The 25,205-nt window shown below is 42.5% G+C and overlaps 1 protein-coding gene across 3 annotated transcripts in view; it reads right to left on the reverse strand.

The window, feature by feature from the left end:
• CTPS2 (CTP synthase 2) overlaps nt 1–25,205 on the reverse strand; it is a 111,762-nt gene that overhangs the window by 8,386 nt on the left and 78,171 nt on the right. For all 3 annotated transcript variants that reach the window (XM_010595764.3, XM_064278043.1, XM_023555189.2), the window contains exons 15-17: nt 16,334–16,389; nt 15,724–15,820; nt 10,013–10,157 (exon numbers count right to left, since the gene is read on the reverse strand). In XM_010595764.3, coding sequence (XP_010594066.1) covers nt 10,013–10,157; nt 15,724–15,820; nt 16,334–16,389 — 298 coding nt within the window. The remainder of the gene's footprint in view (nt 1–10,012; nt 10,158–15,723; nt 15,821–16,333; nt 16,390–25,205) is intronic.

The raw sequence follows: 25,205 nt of genomic DNA on the forward strand, positions 1-25,205 counted from the left end.
GTCACAAAACAATTTGTGTATAAATTTTTGAATGAGAAACTAATTTGCCCTGTAAACTTCCACCTAAAGCACATTAAAAAAAAAGTTTTTAAAAAGCCTGGCTAAAAAAAAATAATTAATATCACAGCAAATATCTCTCATGCATGCATGTGCCCCCAAAATAATGCAAGGTCCCTCTTAAAAAGTTTTTTAAAAAAAATTTTTTTTTTTTTATTTCTTACAGGTCAAAATCACCAGCAACACATGGGAATTGCTAGCCTTACAACACTGGTTCTACCTACAAGTCCTGACTGCAATGGTCGATGTGTGGTTCTTGGACAAAAGGTTTGCCATAGCCAAGTTTGTCTGTCCAAGCACTCATGGCTTCTAGTAAATTCCCAGTGTGAGAAAACATATATCCCAAGGCGCCAGGGAAAGGGTACAGTAACACTTCATTCACCCCACCTTTTATGCTACCCCAGAACCAAAAACCAAACCCAGTGCCGTCGAGTCAATTCCGACTCATAGCGACCCTATAGGACAGAGTAGAACTGCCCCATACAGTTTCCAAGGAGCACCTGGTGGATTCGAACTGCCAACCCTTTGGTTAGCAACCATAGCACTTAACCACTACGTCACCAGGGTTTCCATGCTACCCCAAGGCAGCCCTTAAACCATTTCTTCTCCATTAACAGAAAGTAGTCTGAATTTCAAATTTTTAAGTGGCATAGTTAGGATTCCCAGCATGCCTGAGTTCTTGTAATTCTTTCTATCAAAATCCGTTTCAGATGAAAAAGTATGTTTTCAAACAGGCTTGCCACACACTCAGTTTTCCCCAAAGCATTGTTGCTGCTATGCTTCCTTCTTCTCAAAGGGCCCCTGGAAGCCATAAAATAGAAGAGCAATGGAATGAAAACTTCATACACACTGAATCCCTTTTGCATTTACAGTGAACTGTAGAATACAGTCAGGCAGGGCGTTAAAAGCATAGCAGTCCATGTTACTGTTAACTCTGTTCCAGGCTGCTACCTCATCATCAACACTGCAGCCAAGTTTGATCACCTTTGAACCTACATTTAATCCCCAAGGGGAGGTGTGCTCAAATGTAGTTTATTAACAATACTCCAACAGAAAAAAACCTCCGTGTATGGAGTTGAAGACAAGGGATCACAGGGGAAACTCTTTTGAAAGGTATTTAATAGAACGGTTTTAGAAGAAAACAAAAAAGAATTTTTTTTTTTTCTGTTCACTTTTGCTTGAATTGTAACAAAGTGTTCCGGAACAGTAGTATTCAGTTTAAAGTTCACAAAGCCCCATCCCAATTGCTCCTCACAGCAACCCCAAGGATGAGGGTCATGAGGTTTAAGAGTGGTGACTAGGCCAAAATTACCCAGTGTTATGGGTTGAATTGTGTCCCCCCCGAAACATGTGCTGGATGGAATCCTAACCCTTACACCTGTGGATGTGATCCATTTGGGGATAGGATTTTCTTTGTTACGTTAACAGAGCCATTATCAGCATCGGGCATGTTATATAACCCTTTCATGGACCACAGGCCACTGATGCCTGTGTTACATTTTCCGCCCCTGGAGGTTTATTGGCAGGCATTTGAGCCACGTTAGTACATTCTGGCATCGTAATAGATACTGGTGCAACTGCCTAAAAAACAAGAAAGTTGGTGTGCGCTACATTTGAGTGTTCAGAGCCATTCCTATGAGAGGATGCTACCCGGAGGAGCGACTGTGTGAAACTTTTGTGTCTTCTGGCTTCTGTACAGAGAGATAAGGCTTGCATAAGTATGTTTACTATTTCCTTTGTGTTATTGGGAAGGTACGGTTACCGGCATTCAGAAATATTCAAGTCAGTGTATTATTTTTGGGGTGAAAACAGTCTCTGATGCACTTCCCAGGCCACGGGACCGATACGGCCCACCTGTGTGGTGCGCTTCATGGAACATGGTATGGATATGGCCCACTCTAAATCAAACCGATAACAATTATGTGCAGCAAGGGCAATGTTTATTTAGTATTTCATGTATATTTCTGTGTATTTTTGGGAAGTTGAGTAAGATACTTTATGGCTCAAGTATAACCAGGAAGTGTGACGCACCATGGGACCTATACGTCCCACATATGTGTGATGTGCTTCATGGAGCATGGGACTGATATGTTCTGCCTGCAATTGGCACCTCATTTTTCAAATAATAAAAAACTACCAACAAACCATGATTCAGCGTCTATTCCATTAGTGAAAAAACAGGCATTACCAAAAGAAAAAAAAGAATTTATTCATGATGAAAGGGATAAAGAGCAGCATAGACACAGAGACATAGCAGCACAAACGAGGGAAGACAGAGCATGTGAGGATCGTCAAGCAACAGAGGAAAGTGGGGCTACAGAAGCTGAGACAAGACTCTTCCTCATGGCCAACAGAGAAAGGGCCTTCTTCCAGAGCCAGTGCCCTGAATTCGGACATCTAGCCTCCTAAACTGTGAGAGCCCTGGTGGCACAATGTTTAAGAGCTTGGCTGCTAACCGAAAGGACGGTGGTTCAAACTCACTCAGCCACTTTGCAGGACAAAGACCTGGCAATCTGCTCCCTAAAGATTTCAGCCTAGATAACCGTATGGGGCAGTTCTACTCTGTCATACCAGGTTGCTATGAGTCAGAATCATTTCGACGGCCCCTAACAACAAACTGTGAGAAAATACACTTCTGTTCTTCAATGTCACCACTTGTGGTATTTGTTACAGCAGCACTAGGAAACTGAAACTCCCATTAATTGTCAGACCCAGAAATTCAATCCATTGCACACACTGTACTCATCCATACTGTCCCCACAGAGACAAAATATCTGCACCATATATTACACGAATGGCCCCTGGCAACATCGGCCATGCGGCCCAAAAGTAAAAAAGGAAGGTGACTGCAGGTTTGAAACAGTACTGGAAACGGAACCTAGGTTCATGCCGGGGACTCTCCAAGTCAAAGGGCAGGCAGTGCCACCCAACTTGGATAAGTACACACCAGAGGGAAGGAGCATACTCCATGGTGGTTCAGCAGTAGAATTCTCCCTTCCACAAAGGAGACCTGAGTTCAATTCCTGACCAATGCACCTCAAGCGCAGCCACCATCCATCTCGCAGTAGAGGCGTGTGTGTCGCTATCATGCTGAACAGGTTTCAGCAGAGCTTCCAGACTAAGATGGACCAGGAAGAAAGGCCTAGAGATCTACTTCTGAAAATCAGCCAATGAAAACCCTATGAATCACAATGGTTCACCCTGAAAGTGATCATAAGGATGGTGCAGGATCGGGCAGTGTTTTTGTTCTGTTGCGCATGGAATTGCCACGAGTAGGGGCCGACTCAATGGCAGCTAGCATAAACCATGGGAAGGCTGTTCCTCCCCTCTGAGGGCTACCGTCAGCAATGGTCCTGTGAACTAGCATCCTCACAGGACACAGGCTGCTGTTTCCCACTGATGTTTGTCAAGGGCCAAGAAAGCAGCATGAGCCGAGGCAAAGGCACAAAATCCTCTGGGGAGTTCAGAGGACAGAAAGCTGCCCCATACGGCTTCACGTGCATTTTATCCTGTAAGCCAAGGGAAGCTATGAGTGGTTTAAGCTTCCACAGACTATAGGAAGATCACTCTGACAGTAGTTTAGAATACGGATTGGGAGAAGGAAAGCTGCAGGCATTGAGACCAGTTAGGAGGCTTTGCAGAATGCAAGAGATGAAGGAGACCTGAACTAAGGTAAAGTTAATAATTATTTTTAAAAATTAAAATAAAATAATAGGTCAAAATAATAAAAATAATAATTCCCATTTAAGTTCCTACAGTAGGCACCTTGCACTTAGAACAAAACTTCATCTTCATTACTAGCATGTGAAGGGGGTACCAGAAACCCTGGTGGCGTAGTGGTTAAGAGCTATGGCCACTAACCAAAAGGTCGGCAGTTCGAATCCACCAGGTGCTCCCTGGAAGCTCTACGGGGCAGTTCTACTCTGTCCTCTAGGGTCACTATGAGTTGACGGCAGTGGGTTTGGTTTGGTTTTGGTTTTTATAAAGAAACTGATGCAAGGATGAGCAAGGTGGCACCCAGCTAGGGAAATAAAACAGCTGGCTTTGATCTCAGTGCAGCCCACACTCTGAAGGTTGGCCACACTCCTTAAGCCATGACAGAAAATCCTGAAGGACGAGATGAATTCCAACAATAGGAATATATAGGGCCTGCTGACTATGAGACATGGGGGCGGGGTGAGGGAGAAGCAATCTGAGCTTGCTTACTTATGGGATTCCAGCCAGGGCCACTGTGGGGCTGATGTTTATCCTAATGCTAGCCCTAAATCTGAGAAATGGAAAGCACCCCTTGGGTGCGGCCACAGAACAGGAACGACCTCTAATCCAGCATTTCCTGTGCTCCTGGGATGGAGCACTTGCGGGTCTGGGTCCCTTCCCAGACTGGGCTCTGAGGACTCCTAGAGGAAAGTCTAAGGATGGGGCGGGGGAGGAGAGCTTTGAGGTTTGGAACACCAGAAAACGACATTCAAATTTCTGTGTTTGTGCAGTTTCCCAGGAAGTGGGCCCACAGCTCTCATCACACTCTTGGAAGTTGTCTGTCACCTCCAAAACTGAGGGGACTGTTACAGTACGTGAGGAGTCTTCCAGGACAGGGACCGTGTTCTTCTGCAACTAGCACTTGATTCTCTAGCACCCAGCACAGTGGCTGGGCTAGAATAAACTTTTAGAAATGCAGTATGTTGGGTGAGTCCTGAGGCACACAACCATTAAATGTTATGACCGTTATGCAGCTTGGAAAAACGCGCACAATGTGTTAAGTTCAAGCCCAGACTTTGGTAATTAATAATGAATTTACGACAAGGCTTTGAGAACATATGGATATCCTGTTTTCCACAACCTTTCTTTCACCCAATGGTTTTGGCATCCACAGATGAGCCTTATTTGAATTGCCTATTGTGCGGGGGGTAGGGGGTGCTGGGTTGCCTCTCCATTTTTGGTTGACTTTGCTTTTTTCCCTTTTTTAGTATCATTACAGACTCGTGGAATTTTAAAAAAGTGTAATGTGTAATAATCCAATGCTGCCATTACTCCTTTTGATGTTCAAACTGTCCAAGGCCAGTGGGTGCCCCTTTGAGTTGGATTCTTTGACTTTGTAACAAACATGACCCCATTAGTGTTTTAGTCCTTCCTTGCTTTAAATACACAAGGTATTCCAGGCTGATCTTGTACTTTTCCTGCCCCAGATCTGGAATCAACCATTTCTCCTAGGAGCCCTGCTTCATTTTAGTCAGGGGAGGGTATTTTAAAACCCAAAATGGAGGAAATGGACCTTTACAATGGAGATATCCAGACAGCCACTACCTAAACCAAGTGATGAACTTAGAGTGGGACGACCTGGCCTTACATGCCTCCTGATGCATATTTATAAAGGACACAATAGCCCCAATGAGCTATTCTTCTAAAAATGTCTGACCCTGTAAACAGGTCCTTCTAAAGACAGCAGCCTCAGGCCTGCTGTGTTAGCTCTTTTTGTGTATGTCTAGTAAATCATTTTTAGAATAAATGAGTCCACTGGGAAATTATGGTCTATTAAATAAACCATCTTAATTCTTTGCTGAGATCTTCTCTGTTGTCTAAATATGATTTGCCCCTTGTATAAAAAGGTAAACACGGATTTGCATGGACTTGCTGGCATATAAGTTTAATAGAATGAGACAGCTTCATGCGATTCTAAGAAAAAAATTTAGGAGCTTGTACTAAACAAAATACACAAAACGAAAACCAAAAAACCAAACCCATTGCTGTCGAGTTGATTCCAACTCATAGCAACCCTATAGGACAGAGTAGAACTGCCCCACTGGGTTTCCAAAAAGCAGGTGGTGGATTCAAACTACTGACCTGTTGGTTAGCAGCCGTAGCTCTTAACCACTACGCCACCTGTTTCCAGAATACACAAAGGTGCTTGTGATTGTGAGTTCTTGGCTCTTGCGGGGGAATGTCATTTCTTTAGAATCTAGAGACAAAGTACCTAATCTCTGTCTGGAATTCCATTTTTAAGCAACTGGAAAGGAAAGAGGGATTGAAGCTAAATGTCATAGGTGGTTTTTTAGCACATGGGGCTCTCTGGTTGCCCCAGAAAGCTCTTACGTGCAATCTTTCTGGGAGTCTGGAATTTTGGTGGTTGCTAGGCAGAGAAGGTCTATGTGACCAGCCCCCAGGAAAAACCTGAAACTCTGAGTCTTAAACAGACTTCCCTGGGAGAAGGATGGCATGCATGTTCACTGCTGGAGGGCGGGTGAGCTCCGTGTGACCTCTCACAGCGGGGAGAGAGCATAGGAAGCCTGCAAATGGATCTCTCCAGGCTCCACCTGTGTCTTTTCCCCTTACTGATACAGCTGTGTACGCTCACGCTGTCACTATACTCTTAGCCATGAGTACAACTATATTCTGAGTCCTTCTAGCAAATCAGCAAATGTGTGGGTGGTTTTGGGGACCCCCAAAACAAGATTCTTTGTTTGACTTTTGCACATACTTTTAAAGCGCCTATAAAAACCTCAAAAAATTACCCTAAAACTATTATGCCTCTTGAACACACCACCACAAGTCTAAAACCAGGTAGACTCAGCCTTCATAAGCCCTGCCATTCTGCAGATAACAGAGTAGCTGGGACTTTAGCTCACCAGCTATAGATTCCAAAACAACATCCTTACGACAACTTCCTAGGCACTAAAAGATCAATGTTCCCCACTAGGCAGAATGCAGACGTTATGGTTCAGGTGCACTTAGTCAAAGCCAAGGATTTTTACAGTCTCTGCTTTAAGGTGTCAGCTGCACCTGTGCCACCCAGTTCAATACCATCAGAGCCAATTTCTGGGAAAGGACGACATAATTCCAGGGTTCATATTCCTTGTCCCATTTGCTTAGGGTTGATTAGAGGCAGTAATCCGTTTGACAGAAATACAGCCCAACTCAGCTCACATTAGATCCTGGCCATCAAAGCCAGCATCAGTTTCCAATGCTGACTAACCCCATGAGCTGGGCAGAGAGGAGCTGAAGTGCAAGCTTCCTCTGGAATCCTGGTGTCTCTCAGGAGATTAATTCACAGTCACCATTCTTGGCTGGAAAACCCCTGCAATGTGTCAAGATTAAACCGGTTGCCGTCGAGTCAAGTTTGACTCATGGAGACCCTGCGTGTGTCAGAGCAGAACTGTGCCCCATAGGGTTTTCAGTGGCTGATTTTTCTAAGGTAGATTGCCAGGCCTTTCTTCCAGGGTGCCTCTGGGTGGACTTGAACCTCCAACCTTTCAGTTAGCAGCTGACCACATTAACTGTTCGCAACACCCAGGGACTCCGTGCCAAGATTAGACTGGACTACATCCATTGTCTTAGTTATCTAGTGCTGCTATAACAGAAATACCACAAGTAGATGGCTTTAACAAAGAGAAATTTATTCTCTCACGGTCTAGGAGGCTAGAAGTCCAAATTCAGGGTGCCAGCTCCAGAGGAAGGCTTTCTCTCTGTCAGTCTGGGGGAAGGTCCTTGTAATCAGTCTTCCCCTGGTCTAGGAGCTTCTCAGTGCATGGACCCCAGGTCCAAAGGACATGCTCACTCCCAGCTCTTCTTTCTTGGTGGTATGAGGTCCCTAATCCTCTCTGTTCGATTCTCTCTTTTATGTCTCAAAAGAGACTGACTCAACATACAACCTAATTCTGTAGCTTGAGTCCTGCCCCATTAACATAACTGTCTCCAATCCTGCCTCATTAACATCATAGAGGTTAGGATTTATAACACATAGGATAGTCATATCAGATCACAAAATGGTGGACAACCACATAATACTGGGAATCATGGCCTAGGCAAACTGATACACATTTTGGGGGGACACAATTCAATCCATAACATCCATCCTCCACTGCTACCAATATTTATTACTTTACCTGGTAATAAACAAGGCCTGTGTGCTAGGGAGCTAGAAAGACAAAGGTAAAAAAGATGGTGCCTGCCCTTAAGGGATGCGCCAGTTTGTGGTTCATACATAGGAATCCTCTCACTACCAGAAGACCCACTAGCCCACTATAACTCCAATACCAGCACTGGAGTTTTGTTAAGAGGTCTTTCCTCTTCTCTGAGAGAGACATACTGTGTCTTGCTCAGAAGTCACTAGCAAGTGACTTTCTCAGAAACTGCCAGTAAGCTTGACCCAGAGACCACCACCCCCTGTGTAGGAACCAGCAGCCCATACAGAAGGCAGGTGGGCAGTCCATATGAACCAGATTAGACTTTCTGTATTAGCTGATGTTTGTCAGGCCTCAATTTTTTCTCCCAGCCATCTAATTGAGAACTTGAAATAACGGAGGCTATCAAGCGGCTGAAAAGGGTCACAGCTCACATCCAACATGGGACCACATTGGAATTGCCAATCTGCCGCTGAAGCCGTGCAGCCTCAGAGCATAGGAACCTCTTCTTCATATGAAATCTCTTATGCAGAACCACAGAGCCTAGTAGGCACCTCAGAAGAAAGGCCTGGCAATCTACTTCCAAAAAAATCACCCGTCGAAAACCCTATGGAGTACAGTTCTACTCTGACACACACGAGGTTGGCATGAGTCAGAACCGACTCCATGGCAACTGGGCTTTTTTAAATCTATGACATTCTGGCTGGATCCTTCCACTTTTAAAGGGATTTTTATTTGAACCTGATTTTTAAAAAATCATGTTCCAGTTCACCTGAAAGAATAGTGAAATACATAAAAACATTATTTTTAAATAAGAATGGGAGTAGGTAGATAAGGGCTTGATTTACAATAATGCTATGATAACGAAAAGGGTGGTAAAGGTTCAGGTATAACTGATGAAATCATCAATGGAACAAAATAGAAATCTGTTGAAACAAATCCATATTACTCAACTTACTAACAACCTGGGGGATCCGTATTTTACACACTACACTAGAAATAAAGCCCATATAGGTTCTAGATTTACACTTTAAAATCAAAACCATAAAAGTGCTCAAGGAAAAAAAAAATGGATTATTACTTATATAACCTTTTGAGAGAAAAAAAAAACTTTCAAGCATGGCCTTAAGGCAGAATCCATAAAGTAAAAGATTTAACTATACAGATATTTAAAACTCTGTAGGGAAAATAAAAACTACCATTAACAACTTAAAAGAAAAACATAATCACTTTGAACAAATATGTGCAACCTAAGAAAAGATTTCCTTTATATATAAAGAGCTTACTAATCAGTAAGAAAAAGAACACTATAGCAAAAAGAAAAAAAGGAGGGTAAAGGATATGAACAAGCTATTCATAAAACATATAGCCAATAAACATATTGTTCATACATATTTACTAGTCACAAAGTCAAAAAAAGAAAATCCCTGTTTTCACTTACCAAAATGACAAACCCACTGCCGTGGAGTCAATTCTGCCTCATAGCAACTCTATAGGACAGAGTAGAACTGCCCCATACGGTTTCTACGGTTGTAAATCTTCACGGAAGACTGCCACATCGTTCTCCCGTAGAGCAGCTGGTGGGTTTCAGCTGCCAACCTTTCGGTTAGCAGCCCAGCACTTAACCACCGTGCCACCAGGGCTCATCAAAATGACAAGCGTTTCTAAAACAACACCCAGTGCTAGCATGGTTTGGAAAAGTGACACATTACTACCATAGAAGTGATTCAATTATTTTCATTAAACCAAAACCAAACCAAACCCATCGCTGTCAAGTCGATTCCGATTCATAACGACAGTACAGGACAGAGTAGAACTGCCCCATAGAGTTTCCAAGGAGCACCTGGTGGCTTTGAACTGCTGACTTTTTGATTAGCAGCTGTAGCACTTAACCACTACACCACCAGGGTTTCCAAATTATTTTCATTAAGAGAAAAAAAATTGTGCTTGTTAAGAGAAAAATGTGATTCTTCACTTTAAAAAAAAAAGTCCTATGATAATATTAAATCCTATGAGAAGCCTCAGATATTGAGTATTGGTAGGAGACGGCAGCTGGTTACCTGGATGACAGTTTGCATCCCTGTTGCACATAGCCATTCAGATTCCCAGTTGCTGCGAGTAACAGCCCCAGGTATGGAGGGGAAGGCTTCATCGGCCTAGAAGAAAACTCAGGATGGAATTGGACACCAACAAAATAGGGATGATCTGAAATGAGAACAATCATGATGCAGTTGAAGCAGACAAACACGAAACTGCTTTAAAGGTCTTATCTTTGGATACGGAAACTCACTGAGTGGCACCACCACCACATGCCCAGTGCCATCCAGTCGATTCCGACTCATAGCGACCCTAGAGGTCAGAGCAGAACTGCCCCACAGGGTTTCCAAGGCTGTAATCTTTAAGGAAGTCAACTGCCACATCTTTCTCCCACAGAGCAGATTGTGGGTTTGAACTGCTCACCTTTGGGTTAGCAGCCAAGCACTTAACCACTATACCACCAGGGCTCCTATTAAATGGTAAGGAGACTGTTTACCTTGTCACCATCATAGCCAGTTACTTTCATTATCCATTTTCTGAGCGGAATTCCAAATTGTGAACACATCTGACTTAGTAAGTGATCAGAAATTTTATTTGTGGAAGGTGTTAGAGTGAGCAAAGTTAAGCAAAAACTTTTGAATGGCAAGATGAATTTTGCTTTCCCAAAGTCTACCAGGGCTCTTTGAAGGCCCTGGCAGGCTGATGTTGGCTCAATTTCCTCAGATTTTACACTAGTCCCCATCATTCTTTCTCTTAGATGACTTCAGGCCATTTCCTACAAAGTATTCTCTTCCTTCCCTTGGGAAGGACCCCTTGAGATAAACCAATACACCAGGAACCCAGAGGGCTGTGCCTACGAATACAGCAAGTACAACTCCATTTCTAGTCACCCCTGAAGTTGGATCTTAATGGATATTAGTCATAGCACCATATGACCGAGCTGGCACGCAGATTCAACCTCTGCTAACTCATCGCTTGTGATGAAGTCTCTATGGGATAAAAGAATGGTCTTCCGACATGTTAATGGTGTTATGTCTCAAAGTGGCAAGAGTTCAAGCTGCTTTTATTTTCTTCCTTATACTCTTCTGTATTGTGTGACCTTTTACAATGAGCATATACTACTTACATCATTGGTGGGAAAAACTGAGCTATTTTCATTTTGAGGGCTGTTAAGTTGCCATGAGTCGAAATCTACTCAACGGCAACTAACAACAAGCCCCTATAAAAGCAACTCAAGTTCACCTGGATGAAGAGGAGCAGAAGAGTAGTTTTTGCCAGGTTTATGAAAGGTCCTGTTTTGCAATGGTAGGAATTAAGTGGGCAAGACGTCCAACTCTGGGTAGAAATTTTCTCGGATTCCAAATTCCTTCCCCCATTCAGAATTCTCCAACACTACATTCATCTTCAGTTATGGAAGCACATAGTTTGGGCAACTTCAATCCCAAAATTGCTATGCAACAGAGCATGGACAGTGTGTTGTATTCCTGCCTTTGAGAAGTCATTTTAATTGCTGTATACATCAAGCTGAAGGTGATGAAATAAAGTAAGTTTCATCTGAGAAAGTAAAGATGACTTCAAAGCTTTTAATGAGATGCTTTATCAAATGATCTAAAAATCTAGTATGAAATTCAAAATCACAAGTTCCCATCACTCACCAATGGAGACCCAAAGATACTATTATAAATAATAAGGACATGATGATTGCGTGGAAATGTCTGCTCTCCTAAGGCTATGATGTAAAGCTGTGCTATACAAAATGGTAGCCATTAGCCATAAGTGGCTGTTTAAATTAATTTAAAAGGAAAAAAAAAAACAGACTTAATGGGCTGGTTGAGACTGCATGGCTCCCTGAGACTACTGCCCTGAGATACTCTTCAAAACTTGAACCGAAACTAACCCCTGAGGTCACCTTGTAGCTAAATAACAAATTGGCTCACAAAATAAAGAATACCACCCATAAGTATCGTGCTCCTTTAAAAAATCACTTACATGAGACCAAATGGTCAACAATTACTTTAAAACAACAATGAGAATGTAAGGGGGCAGGGAAAATGAATTCATAGAAACAGAACAACCAGAATGGAAATAATGAGAATGTTCACACATTCATTATGAATAATGTAACTGTTATGGATTGAATTGTATCCAAATCCTAACTCTATGTCTACAGTTATAATCTCATTTAGGAATGGGTTGTCTTTGTTATGTTAACAAGACAGGATTAGTGTAGGAGATATCTTGAGTCGTTCTCTTTAGAGATTTAAAAGAGATTAAAAGAGCAAGCAAGTGAGCGGAGATGGGGTAGGACAGATGCCAAAACACACGGAGATCTCCACGGAACCAGGAAGCAGAAGCTAAAGAGCCAAGGACCTTCCTCCAGAGCCAACAGAGAGAGGAAGCCTTCCCCTAGAGCTAGCACCCTGAATTTGGACTTCTAGCCTCTTAAATTGTGAGAAAATAAATTTCTATTTGTTAAAGCCACCCACTTGTGGTATTTCTGTCATAGCAGCACTAGATAACTAAGACAGTAACCAATGCCACTAAACAACTTGTATAGAAATTGTTGAATGTGAACCTAAATTGCTGTGTAAACGATCACTGAAAACTCAATAAAATATTACTTTAAAAAACTGAACATGTTTCAAGTACTCAATAGTCACACGTGGCTAATGGCTGCCATATTGAACAGTGCAGGATACTGTCATCATTACAGCAAGTTCTATTAAACAGCACTGATTCCGGAAATACCCAGTGCAGAAATCCTCTACATCACATCTAGAAAGAAGCCTCCTTGGATTAGGACACTCAGGTAGGAAAGCTTGATGAGAGCAATGCTACCCTCTCCCAGGAATGTTGCCACCTTGAAAAAAGTAGGATATAAGTTATCTACACTTAGAGAAGAAACTCAGTAGTATAGCTTTAAGTTTAAGATGCCACAAATCATACAGCAAAGTATCTAGGGATGTCTTTGAAAGAAGCAGGCAGTGATCATGCTTATGTACCCATATAAAGAGAAGCTGCTCAGTGGATCATGTGAAAGCCAGAGACAGAATATTTTAATGAATGGATCATTGCTCTGAGTCTTTCTCCAAAAATACCCCTTACACCAATATGAGGGATGGAACTAAAAAGTTGTTCTTTGACGATGTTCCATCAGTCGGACTAAGTACCTTTAAAATAATGTTCTTAACTGCTTTGAATGAAATTCTGGCATTATATTAATCTCAAGCTTTGTCATTCTCTTTAGGAATGGTGGCGATTCGTGAATATGTGTCTAAGGGAGCTCAGATCAAAAGTCTTCTGGGGACTTTCCCTTAATAAAATGAATTCCCTTGCAGTCAGCTTTAAAAAATTTCCAGGTTTCAAAGTACCTCTAATTTCCTTCCTAACCCACATGAAATCTGAAAGCATCAGTGGGAATCTAAATCCTTGAGATGCAAGAGGCTTCTCGGGATTTTCTGACAATAATGAGAACCAGGAGGATGAAAAGAGAATAAGTACCAAGTAAACAAATGGTAACTTGTTTAAGAAATTCTCTGCCCTTTCACATGAAATAAAGATTGAAGAGAATTAACACCAAACAGGAATCCACAATATGAAAATTCTAAATGACGGGCATTTCCAGCAGAAAGACAGCAGGAAATACATCCTCGCTATTCTGACTCAAAAAGTTAGGCATGGAAGAAAAAACAAGTCAGGCACAGGCTGATAATCTCAGGTAGATTGGCCAGTAAAAACAAGCTGAGCAAACAGAATACCACAGAGGCAGTGATAGGAGGAGGCAATGGCCTAGTTTACTCCAGCCTCTCCCATGACTAGCTGGATGGCCCTGGGCAGGTTCCTTAACCTCTTTGCACCCCAGTCTCCTTCTCTGTAAAATGGGAGTAGCATCACCTGCTTTGTAAGTTCAACAATGCAGGTAGAGTCCCCATCAAGGAGTCAGGTAATCAGTGAGTGCATAATAAACAGCCATGGATTTCCTTCTCTCAGGGTCCAGGTCAAATGCTACTGTGTTCAAAGAACCTTCTCTGACTTCAATTGTCCTCCCTGCTCAGGATTCACTAAGTATTGGAACAAATAGAGGCAGAAAGGGAAAGGGAGAGAGAAAAGGAATTTGAAGTAGAGAAGAGAGGCATGAGCTGAGATGGAAAAAAGACTATAAGTTGGGGATATGAAAGGGAAGAAGGGTAAATAAGTTCAACTTCAAGCCTGGTGGTCTAGGGTGGTGGTTCTCAACCAGGGGCAATTTTGCTCCTTCCACCCCCAACGCTTAGCAAAGTTTGAAGACATTTTGGGTTGTTCTAACTGGGTGGGGAGGATGCTACTGGTTTCTAGTGGGTAGAAGCCAGGGGTGCTGTTAAACATGTCACAGTGCACAAGACAGTCCCCTACAACAAAGAATTATCCAGCTCCAAATGTCAACAGAGCTGAGGTTGAGAAGCCCATGACAAGGAGATTGAGAATACTTTAACAGAAATAGTCAGGTGGAAGAATTAGTTTGGAGCACATGTGAATTTAGTTTTAAATAAGTTGGATGGTGCCAGGAGAACATCCAAATGTTTAAGTTAGTTGAAATAAAGTACGTATGTGTGGGTTTAGGACAAGGGTCAGCAAAGATGTCTATAAAGGGCCACAAAGCAAATAGGTTAGGCTTTTCAGGCCAGATGGTCTCTGTGGCAACTACTCATCTCTGCTGTTGTAGTGTGAAAGCAGCCACAGACAATATGTACATGAATGAGTGTGGCCATGTACCAATAAAACTTTATTTATGGATACTGAAATTTGCATTTCATATAATTTTCATGAGTCACAAATATCATTCTTCTTTCAATTCTTTTTCCAACCATTCAAAAATGTAAAAACCATTCTTAGCTCCTGGGTCATACAAAAACAGTCAGCAGGCTGGATTTGGCCCACAGGCCATAGTTTGCCAACCTCTGATCTAGAACATGAACAGAAAGGGCTGAGATCAGCTGTAATCCTGGGCTTACCACGGCCTTGCAGATCTGAATGAGAACACTGTATAAATATAAACATACCGTATAAACTTATATAATACTGTATAAATATATGGTTTACGCCTAGACTCTCATTCCAGCCCAACTACAAATGACTTTGGTGACCTTCTTCAACAGAAATCCAATCCCTTTGTGTTGTGTTTGGGTTGGAAAGAACTTCTCTGAGTACAGCGATTAGTGTTCAGAAGTTAAATGATTGGTCCGTGCTTGACCATCAGGCATGAGCAGTAGGGAAAAGCAGACACCCAGGTGGCATGAACAGGCAGGTCCTGGTGCAAAGACATCAACACCAGTCACCGTTGACTAGATGGGCATTTTGCCATTCTTCCTCAAACAGAGGGAAGCGAGCAGAATGCTACTGATCAGTAAGCTGCCTGCCTTTCCCAGAGAGCCTAGTGGCTAGTACATAAGACAAATCCCCCAAAAGGGGGACAGGAGATGTCAAGGCAGCATCTATTTGTAGAACCGGTAGACTCAGAACAACACAGCATTTTAAGATAGGTTCAGAACTAAGAGGCCCCAAAATGATTGGGATCATAAGCAGTCCATTTTTTCATGCACTTTGTAGTTGCATACTTATTTCAAAGGAGAGAGGGAAAAATAAAAGAGAGAAAGAATGAACAAAACGGGTCTCAAATTATACCTTCATATGTCTATGGTCAATAAAAAGATGTAAGCGTACCACAAAGCTTTTCAAAAACAAAGAGCTCACTTACTTGCCAGTTCGATCATTTCCATTCTCTCCCCATCGACATCCTGAGCTACAAAATGTAAGTCACTAAGCTCAAATTGGTTGGTCAGGTTAGGGTTCACCTGGAAAAACAGGAAATGAAGTGTCTTTGGGGAGCAGAGCAATACAGGCACATCAGCTTATGCAAAGGTCCTCCATCAACTGGGTGAATTTTCCATTTCAATGGCGCTCTAATTCATAGGTAATTCCCTCCAGGGACCTGTCCCGGTCCCAAGTGGCATTTGGTTTCTTGTCAAAGCATTTAAGTCCCCCTTTACCTACATCTGGCAAAATAAAGGGCACAGGGTTAAGGATAAGGAATCTGGCCTTATCTTGACCTAGGAGACAGCAGTTACGGTAACATAGAGCCTCGATATGCCCTGTGTGTACATACTTTGTAAAGCCAAGAACAGTCTTCCCACCCCCACCTCCACCTGCCTCCTCTGGAAATGGAGACTGGGAGGGATTTGGGACACCTTCTCAAGCGCTACAGACGCCACCAGTGCTGGACACCTTTTCCATGGGCCCCTCGTAATCATGGGGTTCCTCGAAAATTAGCATCCATATTTTGTGGAAATTCAGCATGAAAGCCTTACCTCGTATCGATGTCTGTGTCTTTCTTCTACAAAAGGAACATCACCATAAAGCTTCCCTGTAAAGACACAAAGTGAAATTAACCTAGGAGGAGCTAACTTGAGAACCACAGCCAGGGCATATGTGGGTAGGAAGCCTCTTTGATCTCGATCCTTCCATCAAAGGCCTAAAAATGAACGAGACTCCAGGCAGTAATCTGGATTTTCTTCTCTTCTAGGTGAGGATGGTGATAGCTTCTTTGAAATCTTGAAGCAATTCTCAAGTGAGTAATCCACATTGTGGAAAGGAAAGCCCACTGGGATACAAGTACACCATATACATGGATTCGGCAGGTCTGCCCTCTTCAGACGCCTGCCTGCCGGCAGCACAGAAAAATTGAGTCACGTCCACACCTTCACTTCCATGCAGATTCATAATGGGGCTCACTTTACAAAAGAAGAAAATGGAACCCAGAGAAGTGAAGTGACTGCCCAAAGAAAGCCCCACTGCTTTCTCTACTACACCAACCACCTCCGTGTAACGACACTGGTTTACGCCTCACCTTAACAATGTACTTATGAAATGGCCAATTTCTGTTATATATATACTTAGCACAATTTAAATAAATAACATCTCATGGAAAAAAAGTATTTAATCCTTTGGCCCTGAAATTCAACTTCTAAGTATTAACAAAAAACAAAAATGAGGACAAAGATCTACCCACAACTCTGTGCTGCTGAGTTATTTAATGGTGAACAATCAGAAACACATGGAACATCAGGCCTAGAGGAATGCTTAGGTTAAATGACAGCCCATCTATACCCTAGGTTCTCAACCAGGAGTGTGTGACAGCAAGCTGCCTCTGGAACTGCTTCAAAATGTCCAGGTGCCAAGGATGTGGCAGGCCAGGACAGCATCTTTGGCATGACTATCCGTCAACTGGTGTGGTGATCAGTGAACTGGCCAGTGACTGCAGGCTCAGGAGGAGAGGAGTGGGGATCTGTCATCAGCCCCTGCCACAAACAGCCCCACGGGAGCACATGGAGATGCAGGAGTATGGGAGAGTCTGAGGGCAAGTGACCGTTCCTGTAGTCCCAGCTCTCAAGACACAGCTCCCAGGTTCACAGCCAAGGCCCAAAGAGACGTGCCTACAAGGTTGGAGCTCACGCTCCACCTCAACCCCAAACTCCAACAGAACCTGGAGCAGTGCTCAGTTCAACAGGCAGCAGCAGGACAAACTGTTTCAACCAAGAAAGACCAAATGCCTCGTCTACTTTGGGTTTTTGGCTTGGATAAAGAAAACACGAAGCGGTTGTATTTTCATCCAACTCTGTGTGCTCAGTCAGCATGGCCTCAACTTCCATTCTCAATTCTGTCCATGCAAACTGAGCTCCTGGGGATAATATTAATGATTATGTCATTGTTAGGTGCTGTCAAGTCAGTTCTGACTCATAGCGACCCCGTGCACAACAGAGCGAAACACTGCCCCGTCCTGCACCATCCTCACAATTGTTGCTATCCTTGTACCCATCGTTACAGCCACTGTGTCAATCCATCTTGTTGAGGGTCTTCCTCTTTTTCGCTGACCCTCTACTTTACCAAGCATGATGTCCTTCTCCAGGGACTGGTCCTTCCTGAAAACATGTCCAAAGTATGTGAGACGAAGTCTCACCACTCTTGCTTCTAAGGAGCATTCTGGCTGGATTTCTTCAAGACAGGCTTGTTCATTCTTCTGGCAGTCCGTGGTGTATTCAATATTCTTCGCCAACACCATAAAGGCATCAATTCTTCTTCAGTCTTCCTTATTCATTGTCCAGCTTTCACATGCATATGGGGAGACTGAAAATACCATGGCTTGTGTCAGGCGCACCTTAGTCCTCAAAGTGACATCTTTGCTTTTTAATGCTTTAAAGAGATCTTTTGCAGCAGATTTGCCCAATTCGATACATCGTTTGATTTCTTGACTGCTGCTTCCATGGGTGTTGATTGTGGATCCAAGTAAAATAAAATCCTTGACAACTTCAATCTTTTCTCCGTTTATCATGATGTTGCTTATTGGTCCAGTTGTGAGGATTTTTGTTTTCTTTATGTTGAGGAGTAATCCACACTTGAAGGCTGTGGTCTTTGATCTTCATCATTAAGTCCTTCAAGTCTTCTTCACTTTCAGCAAGCAAGGTTGTGTCATCTGCATAACGCAGGCTGTGAATGAGTCTTCCTCCAATCCTCATTCCCTGTTCTTCATATACTCCAGCTTCTCGAGTTATTTGCTCAACATACAGATTGAATAAATACGGTAAAAGGATACAACCCTGACGCACACCTTCCTGACTTTAAACCATGCAGTATCCCCTTGTTCTGTCCAAACAACTGCCTCTTAGTCTATGTACAGGTTCCTCATGAGTACTATTAAGTGTTCCGGAATTCCCATTCTTCACAATGTTATCCATAATTTGTTATGATCCACAGCGTCGAATGTCTTTGCATAGTCAATAAAACACACGTAAACATCTTCCTGGTACTCTCTGCTTTCAGCCAGGATCCATCTGACATCAGCGATGACATCCCTTGTTCCATGTCCTCTTCTGAATCTGGCTTGAATGTCTGGCAGTTCCCTGTTGATGTAGTGCTGCAACCGTTTTTTAATTATCTTCAGCAAAATTTTACTTGTGTGTGATCCCACATTCTGTTGCATTGCCTGTCTTCGGAATGGGCACATGTATGGAATCTCTTCCAGTTGGTTGTCTTCCAAACTTCTTGGCACAGATGAGTGAGCACTTCCAGTCAATTTGACATATTATGGTGGCTTGCGTGTTATTGTGATGCTGAAAGCTATGCCACTGGTATTTCAAATACCAGCAGGGTCACTCTTGATGGACAGGCTTCAGTGGAGCTTCCAGACTAAGAGACTAGGAAGGCAGTCTACTTCTGAAAAAACTGACCAGTAAAAACCATATGAATAGCAGTGAAACACTGTCTGATATTAATTAAAAAAATAAGAGCCAAACCCATTGCCATCAAGTTGGTTCCAACTCATAGCAACCCTACAGGACAGAGCAGAACTGCCCCATAGGGTTTCCAAGGAGCACCTGGTGGATATGAACTGCCGACCTTTTGGTTAGCATCCGTAGTTCCCCATAGCTCTTAACCACTGTGCCACCAGGGCTCCGTCTGCTATTAACGATAGGGAATATTTAAAGGACAGACTTGGGAAGAAAACAGAAATAGTGGAGGGCAGGAAGTGCCTTTGGGAGAGTGCCAACATGCCACTACATTGGGTTATTCAAGAAAATAATAGCACAATCATCTGCTGTTGCTGTGTGCTGGCGAGTCAATTCTGACTCATGGCGTCCCCATGTGACAGAGTAGAACTGCCCCCATAGGGTTTCCTAGGCTGTAATCTTTACAGGAACAGATCACTAGGTCTTTCTCCCCAGGAGTGGCTGGGTGGGTTTGAAATGTCAACCTTTCAGTTAGCAGCTGAGTGCTTAACTGTTGCATCACTAGGGCTCCTTCAGCACAATAATACCCAGGTAGGAAAATATATCATCAGGAAGTTAGAGAAAAAAAGCAGTTGAAAGACCGTGACCTAACTCTGAGAGGAGTCTGGCTGTCTCCTTTGTGACTGATCCCAGAGGCTTCTGCTCCTATGATCAAAAATTTCTTCTCTGCTTTCTTAATTACCACAGATGACTTAGCAGATCCCATGATAGATCGATCCTGCCGATATTAACAAAGATGAAGAGGAAATGACAAAAACATCCACATTAGGACATAAGGAATTGTATCTTTGAGTTATCAGGACTTGTAGGATGTCGTGTGAACTTTGAAACTGCATGGCCTACAATGGCTGCCTGGCATAAGGCAAACTCTGTTTGCTAAGCTACCTCAGAGGCGACAATGAGGAGGATGGGGCAATGGTCAGTCACATGGACTCTGGAGCCAGGCTGCCTGGCATTAAATTTCACTACACCACTTAATAGATGGGCAAATTATTTAACCTTTGCGCAAATTACTTAACCTCTCTGTGCTTCAGTTTCCACGTCTGTAAAATGGGACGATGACAGTACCTCTGTCCTAGGGCTGTTGTGAGGATTAAACAAATCAGAATATGTGAAACACTTCGAACAGTAAGTAAACCATGTAAGTGATCACTGTTGTTACCTCTAGACCATGAAATCCAAATAGAAAGAATGGAAGCTAGAACATAAGCCCCACAAGATAAGGACCTGTTCTTTCCATTCTCGAGACCAGTGCCTGGCATGACAGCAGGTACTCAATACTTTTTTTTTTTTTTTTTAATGAATGACATACTATGTATGTGGTATGTGGTAACACATGTTTTCAGAACTTAGGAAATTTCATTTTGTGCCTTCAAAATCTTCATCACTAAAAAAAACTATCAAGGATGAATTTACAAAATCAATTCATTGCCATATTTTTGAAAGGAAATAATTAAAATTTCTTTTAAAACCAAATGCTGAGAATCAGTTCAGAATGTTACTAGTTGGCTTCTATTTGATAGCAACTTGAAAACAAACTCAAAATACTCATTCTTGGGCCCTGGAGCCAGGGATTGTGATTTTGTCACTCTCGGGAGAGTGCCGGGCACATGTGTTTTTAAAAAGCCCTATGGTGACTCTGATTTTTTTTTATGGTGACTCTGATTTGGATTTTGGTTAGGGACTCGCCCAGTGTAGGAAGAGGGACATAAACCCTATCTGTTTTAGGAGTGCAAAGAGCCCTGATGGTACAGTGGTTAAAGCCCTCGGCTGCTAACCAAAAGGTGGGGGGTTCAAGCCCACCAGCCACTGCACAGCCGAAAGATTGTGGCAGCCTGCTTCCATGAAGATTTACAGCCTTGGAAGCCCTATGGGGCAGAGTTCTACTCTGTCCTATAGGGTCACCATGAGTTAGAATCGACAGCAGTTAAGTTTGGGGTTTTTGGGGTGGTGCAAACAGTTAATGCGCTCGGCTGCTAAGTGAAAGGTTGGCAGTTCAAGTCTCCCCTGAGGAGCCTGAGAAGAAAGGCCTACTCCCGCTCAATGAAAACCCTGTGGAGCAGTTCTACTCTGGCACACGTTGGATCGCCATGAGTCAGAGTTGACTCAAGGGCAACTGGTTTTAACCGATTGTTATTATTAAAAGAGCTGTATCCCAGACCTATGAGCCCGCATGTTAACCATTACACTGTAGCAAAAGATTTCCCCCAATAAAAGGCAAGCAGCAGCAGCAGCAGCAAAGAAAGCCACACTGCAAAACGGCTTTCATTGGGGTCTGGGAGGAGGCTCGCCAGCTTGTCAATGACACACCACTGTCCCGCAGCCTCGCCAAGCTCCGTTCGAATTTGTGTGTGTCTCAGCAGAATGACAAAGCACCGGGCGTGGCATGGACTTCCAAGGAACCTCAATCCCTGGTGACCTCTTTTAAACTGTTTTGTAAATCACCTTATTAACCCAGGCCAGGATTTTCTGCGTGGTGGGGTTTTTTTGTTTGTTTTTTTAAACTTCTTATCAATCTAATCGTGTCAGGAACCAGAAGCTCTTTTTCTACAATAAAGCTTTGATAAGAGATAAGAAAGCAAAAGCCATTTTTCTAGCTCCTGAAGTTTTCCCACCTTATCCTCATTTCTCTGACTTCACTCCAATTTTAGATGTAACCATTTTCTGTTTCCAGTGCCACCAATTCTAGCCAGAGCCTTAACAACGGGACTCATCAATAGCTTCCTAACTGGCCTCCTGCCTCTGTTCTCTCAGAACAAAAACTTCTTCCTCTTACAGTGAAGCAGAGCTAACATTTTGGTCAAATTCTTCTCCTTACTATGAGGAAATGCAGAGAAGGTGCCCAAAGGAATTAAGTCTGTTCTTAAGCATTAAGCCCCCGCCCTGCAGGTCCAGGTGGCTCTGCTGCACTCAGGGTCACACTCGCCTCCTCCGCCAGCTACACCCAAATCATCTTCCGTGGTCTTACTGCCTCATGTCGTCTTCCCAGAACTTCTCAGAACTGGGATGGGAAACCACTGGGACTTGGTTGCCAGCTGTATAACCCAATTAAATATTATACACCCAAACAATAGACAGGGAGACTGGATACATTAAACAGTTAGGCTACAATCAAAAACTAAAAAATAAACTGAGTATGATAAAATCTGGGAAAGGCCATGGATATGCAACTAATATTAGGTGAAGGGTTATAGATACATAGTTTAGAAAAATATTTTATTTCTAAAGACCTCTACACCAGCTTTGACAATTCCACACACACTGTCATTAGCCTTTTCATAAGACAAAGCCTTTGTAGACAAAGACAACACACACATACAGAACACAGGGCTGAGAGTGAGTGAGCCTCCAGGGATACATTTCTTCTAAACAGAGAAATGATGATTCCCAGGGTTTTTGTCCAAATCAATTTAGATCTATAATCTCTACTTCAGAAAAAGTCATTCATAGTTTTCATAACCCTTAAGGGACTAACAGGTGACTATGAAAACAGAGAGGGATTCTTCTTGTTGAGTATAAAAATTAGTCACTCTAGCAGTTGTGCAAATGGTTAACACACTCAGCCGCTAACTGGAAGGCTGTAGGTTCAAATCCACCTACAGGCACCTTGGAAGAAAGGCCTGGTGATCTACTTTCCAAAGATCAGACACTGCAAACCCTGTGAAGCACAGGTCTACTCTGACGCGCGTGCGTCACCATGAGTCAGGATCCACTTGACAGCAACTTTTTTTTTTTTTTGGTGTCAAAACACTTTCCATCAAAACTATAAATTGTTTTCACGGGCAAGGTAGGCAATACATTTCATTCATACCATTCTTGCAGAAATATGCTAACTAGGAAAAATTCCTACAAAATAAATGTACCAACTAAGAAAAAAAAAATCCTACAAAAGAAATGTGCTGACTAGGAAAAAAAAAACCCACAAACATTCTGTGGTGCTATTCGTTTTTATATTTTCATGACACTCAATTGAGCTGGCACAGTTGTCACACGCTTTTCTGGAGACCTGTGGAAGACCTCAAGCAGGCCTGAGGGTAGAACCTCGCATCTCCCAGAGACCATAGATTCATATCCCAACACGCCTCTTATGAACTACCAAGCACAATTTAAATTTAAGGCAGACCAAAGATATTAGCTAAGCAATAAGCTTTCATGTACTGTTTAAGATTCATAAAAATCATCTGTATTATTTTATGGATAAATAATAACATTAATAAAATGTGGTATATCCATACAATGGAATATTACTCAGCCATAAAGAGAAACGGAGTCTGGATACCTGCTGCGACAGGGGTGAGCCTTCAAAACAATATGCTGGGTGAAAGAAGTCAGTCACAAAGGGACAAATATTGTATGATTCTACTTATATGAAATATTTAGAATAAGCAAATCTAAAGAGACCAAAGTTTCTTAGTGCTTACCAGGGGCAGGTGGGCGGGAGGGGGAAAAGGGGAACTCGCTGCTTAGGGGACACTGAGCTTCTGTTAAGGGTGATGGAAAAGTTGGAAATGGGTAATGGTCATGGCCGAACAACATGATGAAATAACTAATGCCACTGAAACATACACGTGAAGAATGTTGAAAAGGCAAATGATTGGTTACATATATATTTACTGCAATAAAAAAAAATCAACTGCAATAAAAAAAAATCACCTGCAACAACAAAATAATTTTTTTAATCATCAGTGTTGTTTTAGTTCTACTGTAAAGAAAAATAAATCTAAAATCAGTCTTTTTTCCATCAAGGCAGACCAAGTTTTTAAATGTATTGAACATAATGCCCTTTAAAAAAAAAAAACCTTTAGCAATTTATTGTTAAATCTTTTACAGCAGATAAAATTTTAAAACAATCTTCTCACTAACCTTTGTTTTATCACTTAGGCAATTATTTGAACACGGTTTCAAAGAACTTGAAAACAGCTGAAAGCCAAAGAATCGCTAACATCCGTTAAGAGAAAAAAACTTGTATTCTTAAAGAAACATGTTAGTCACTTAGAGAACAAAGGCTTCTTACGCAGAGAAACTTAGGAAATGTTTTCACTTTAAAACTTTTCCTTTTGAAGTTTCTACTCTTGCTAGGACGCACTCTATTCCTTAAACGCTGTTTATCATCCTTAAAGGGGAAACTCATATTTCGGATTTTCTAACGTCACAGGAATGATGCTGATGACACCCAAGATACCTGGGTTCCCTCTGCAGCAGGTCCTTTTGCAGCTTTCCTTTCATTATACTCTTTTCACTTGCTTTAAGGCCCCAGGAACACAGGGCCAGTATCCGTTCCATTCACTCACTGCTATATCCGCACCATCTAGCTCAGTGCGCATGTTACACAGTACATGTGGTTGTCGGTGTTCGTTGTCAACTCATGGTGACCCCATGTGTTTTAGAATAGAACTGCTCCATAGGGTTTTCAAGGCTGTGATCTTTCAGAAGCAGATCACCAGGCCTTTCTTCCGAGGTGCCTCTGAGTGGGTTTGAACTGCCAACCTTTCGGCTAGTAGTCATTAACCATTTGTGCTACTCAGGGACTCACAAGATATATTTATTAAATTGAATTAAGGCCTTTAGTGGGGGGCGGGGGTTGCATTAACTTATTCTCATATAATATGTTAACCTATGAAAAAAGTTGCACAAAAATTAGGAATTAACCTTAGTGGCTACTGGGAGTAGGAAGACCAGCAAATATTAGATCGACATCATAATTTACCTCTCCCCACACTGGGGCTACTAGAGGAGCAGAGAATTCTATTTCTAACCACAGAACTGCCTGCTACCTCAAGGAGTTCATAAATTAGTTGCAAAAACCAAGCAAACAGAAGCAAACAAGTCAATGGGGGACTGGTTTCAACGCAGTGAAGAGAAGAGTGGACTCAAAGAAGTGAGTTTGGATCCCAGC

This window comes from Loxodonta africana, chromosome X, assembly GCF_030014295.1.
Source record: "Loxodonta africana isolate mLoxAfr1 chromosome X, mLoxAfr1.hap2, whole genome shotgun sequence".
Taxonomy (NCBI): Eukaryota; Metazoa; Chordata; class Mammalia; order Proboscidea; family Elephantidae; genus Loxodonta; species Loxodonta africana.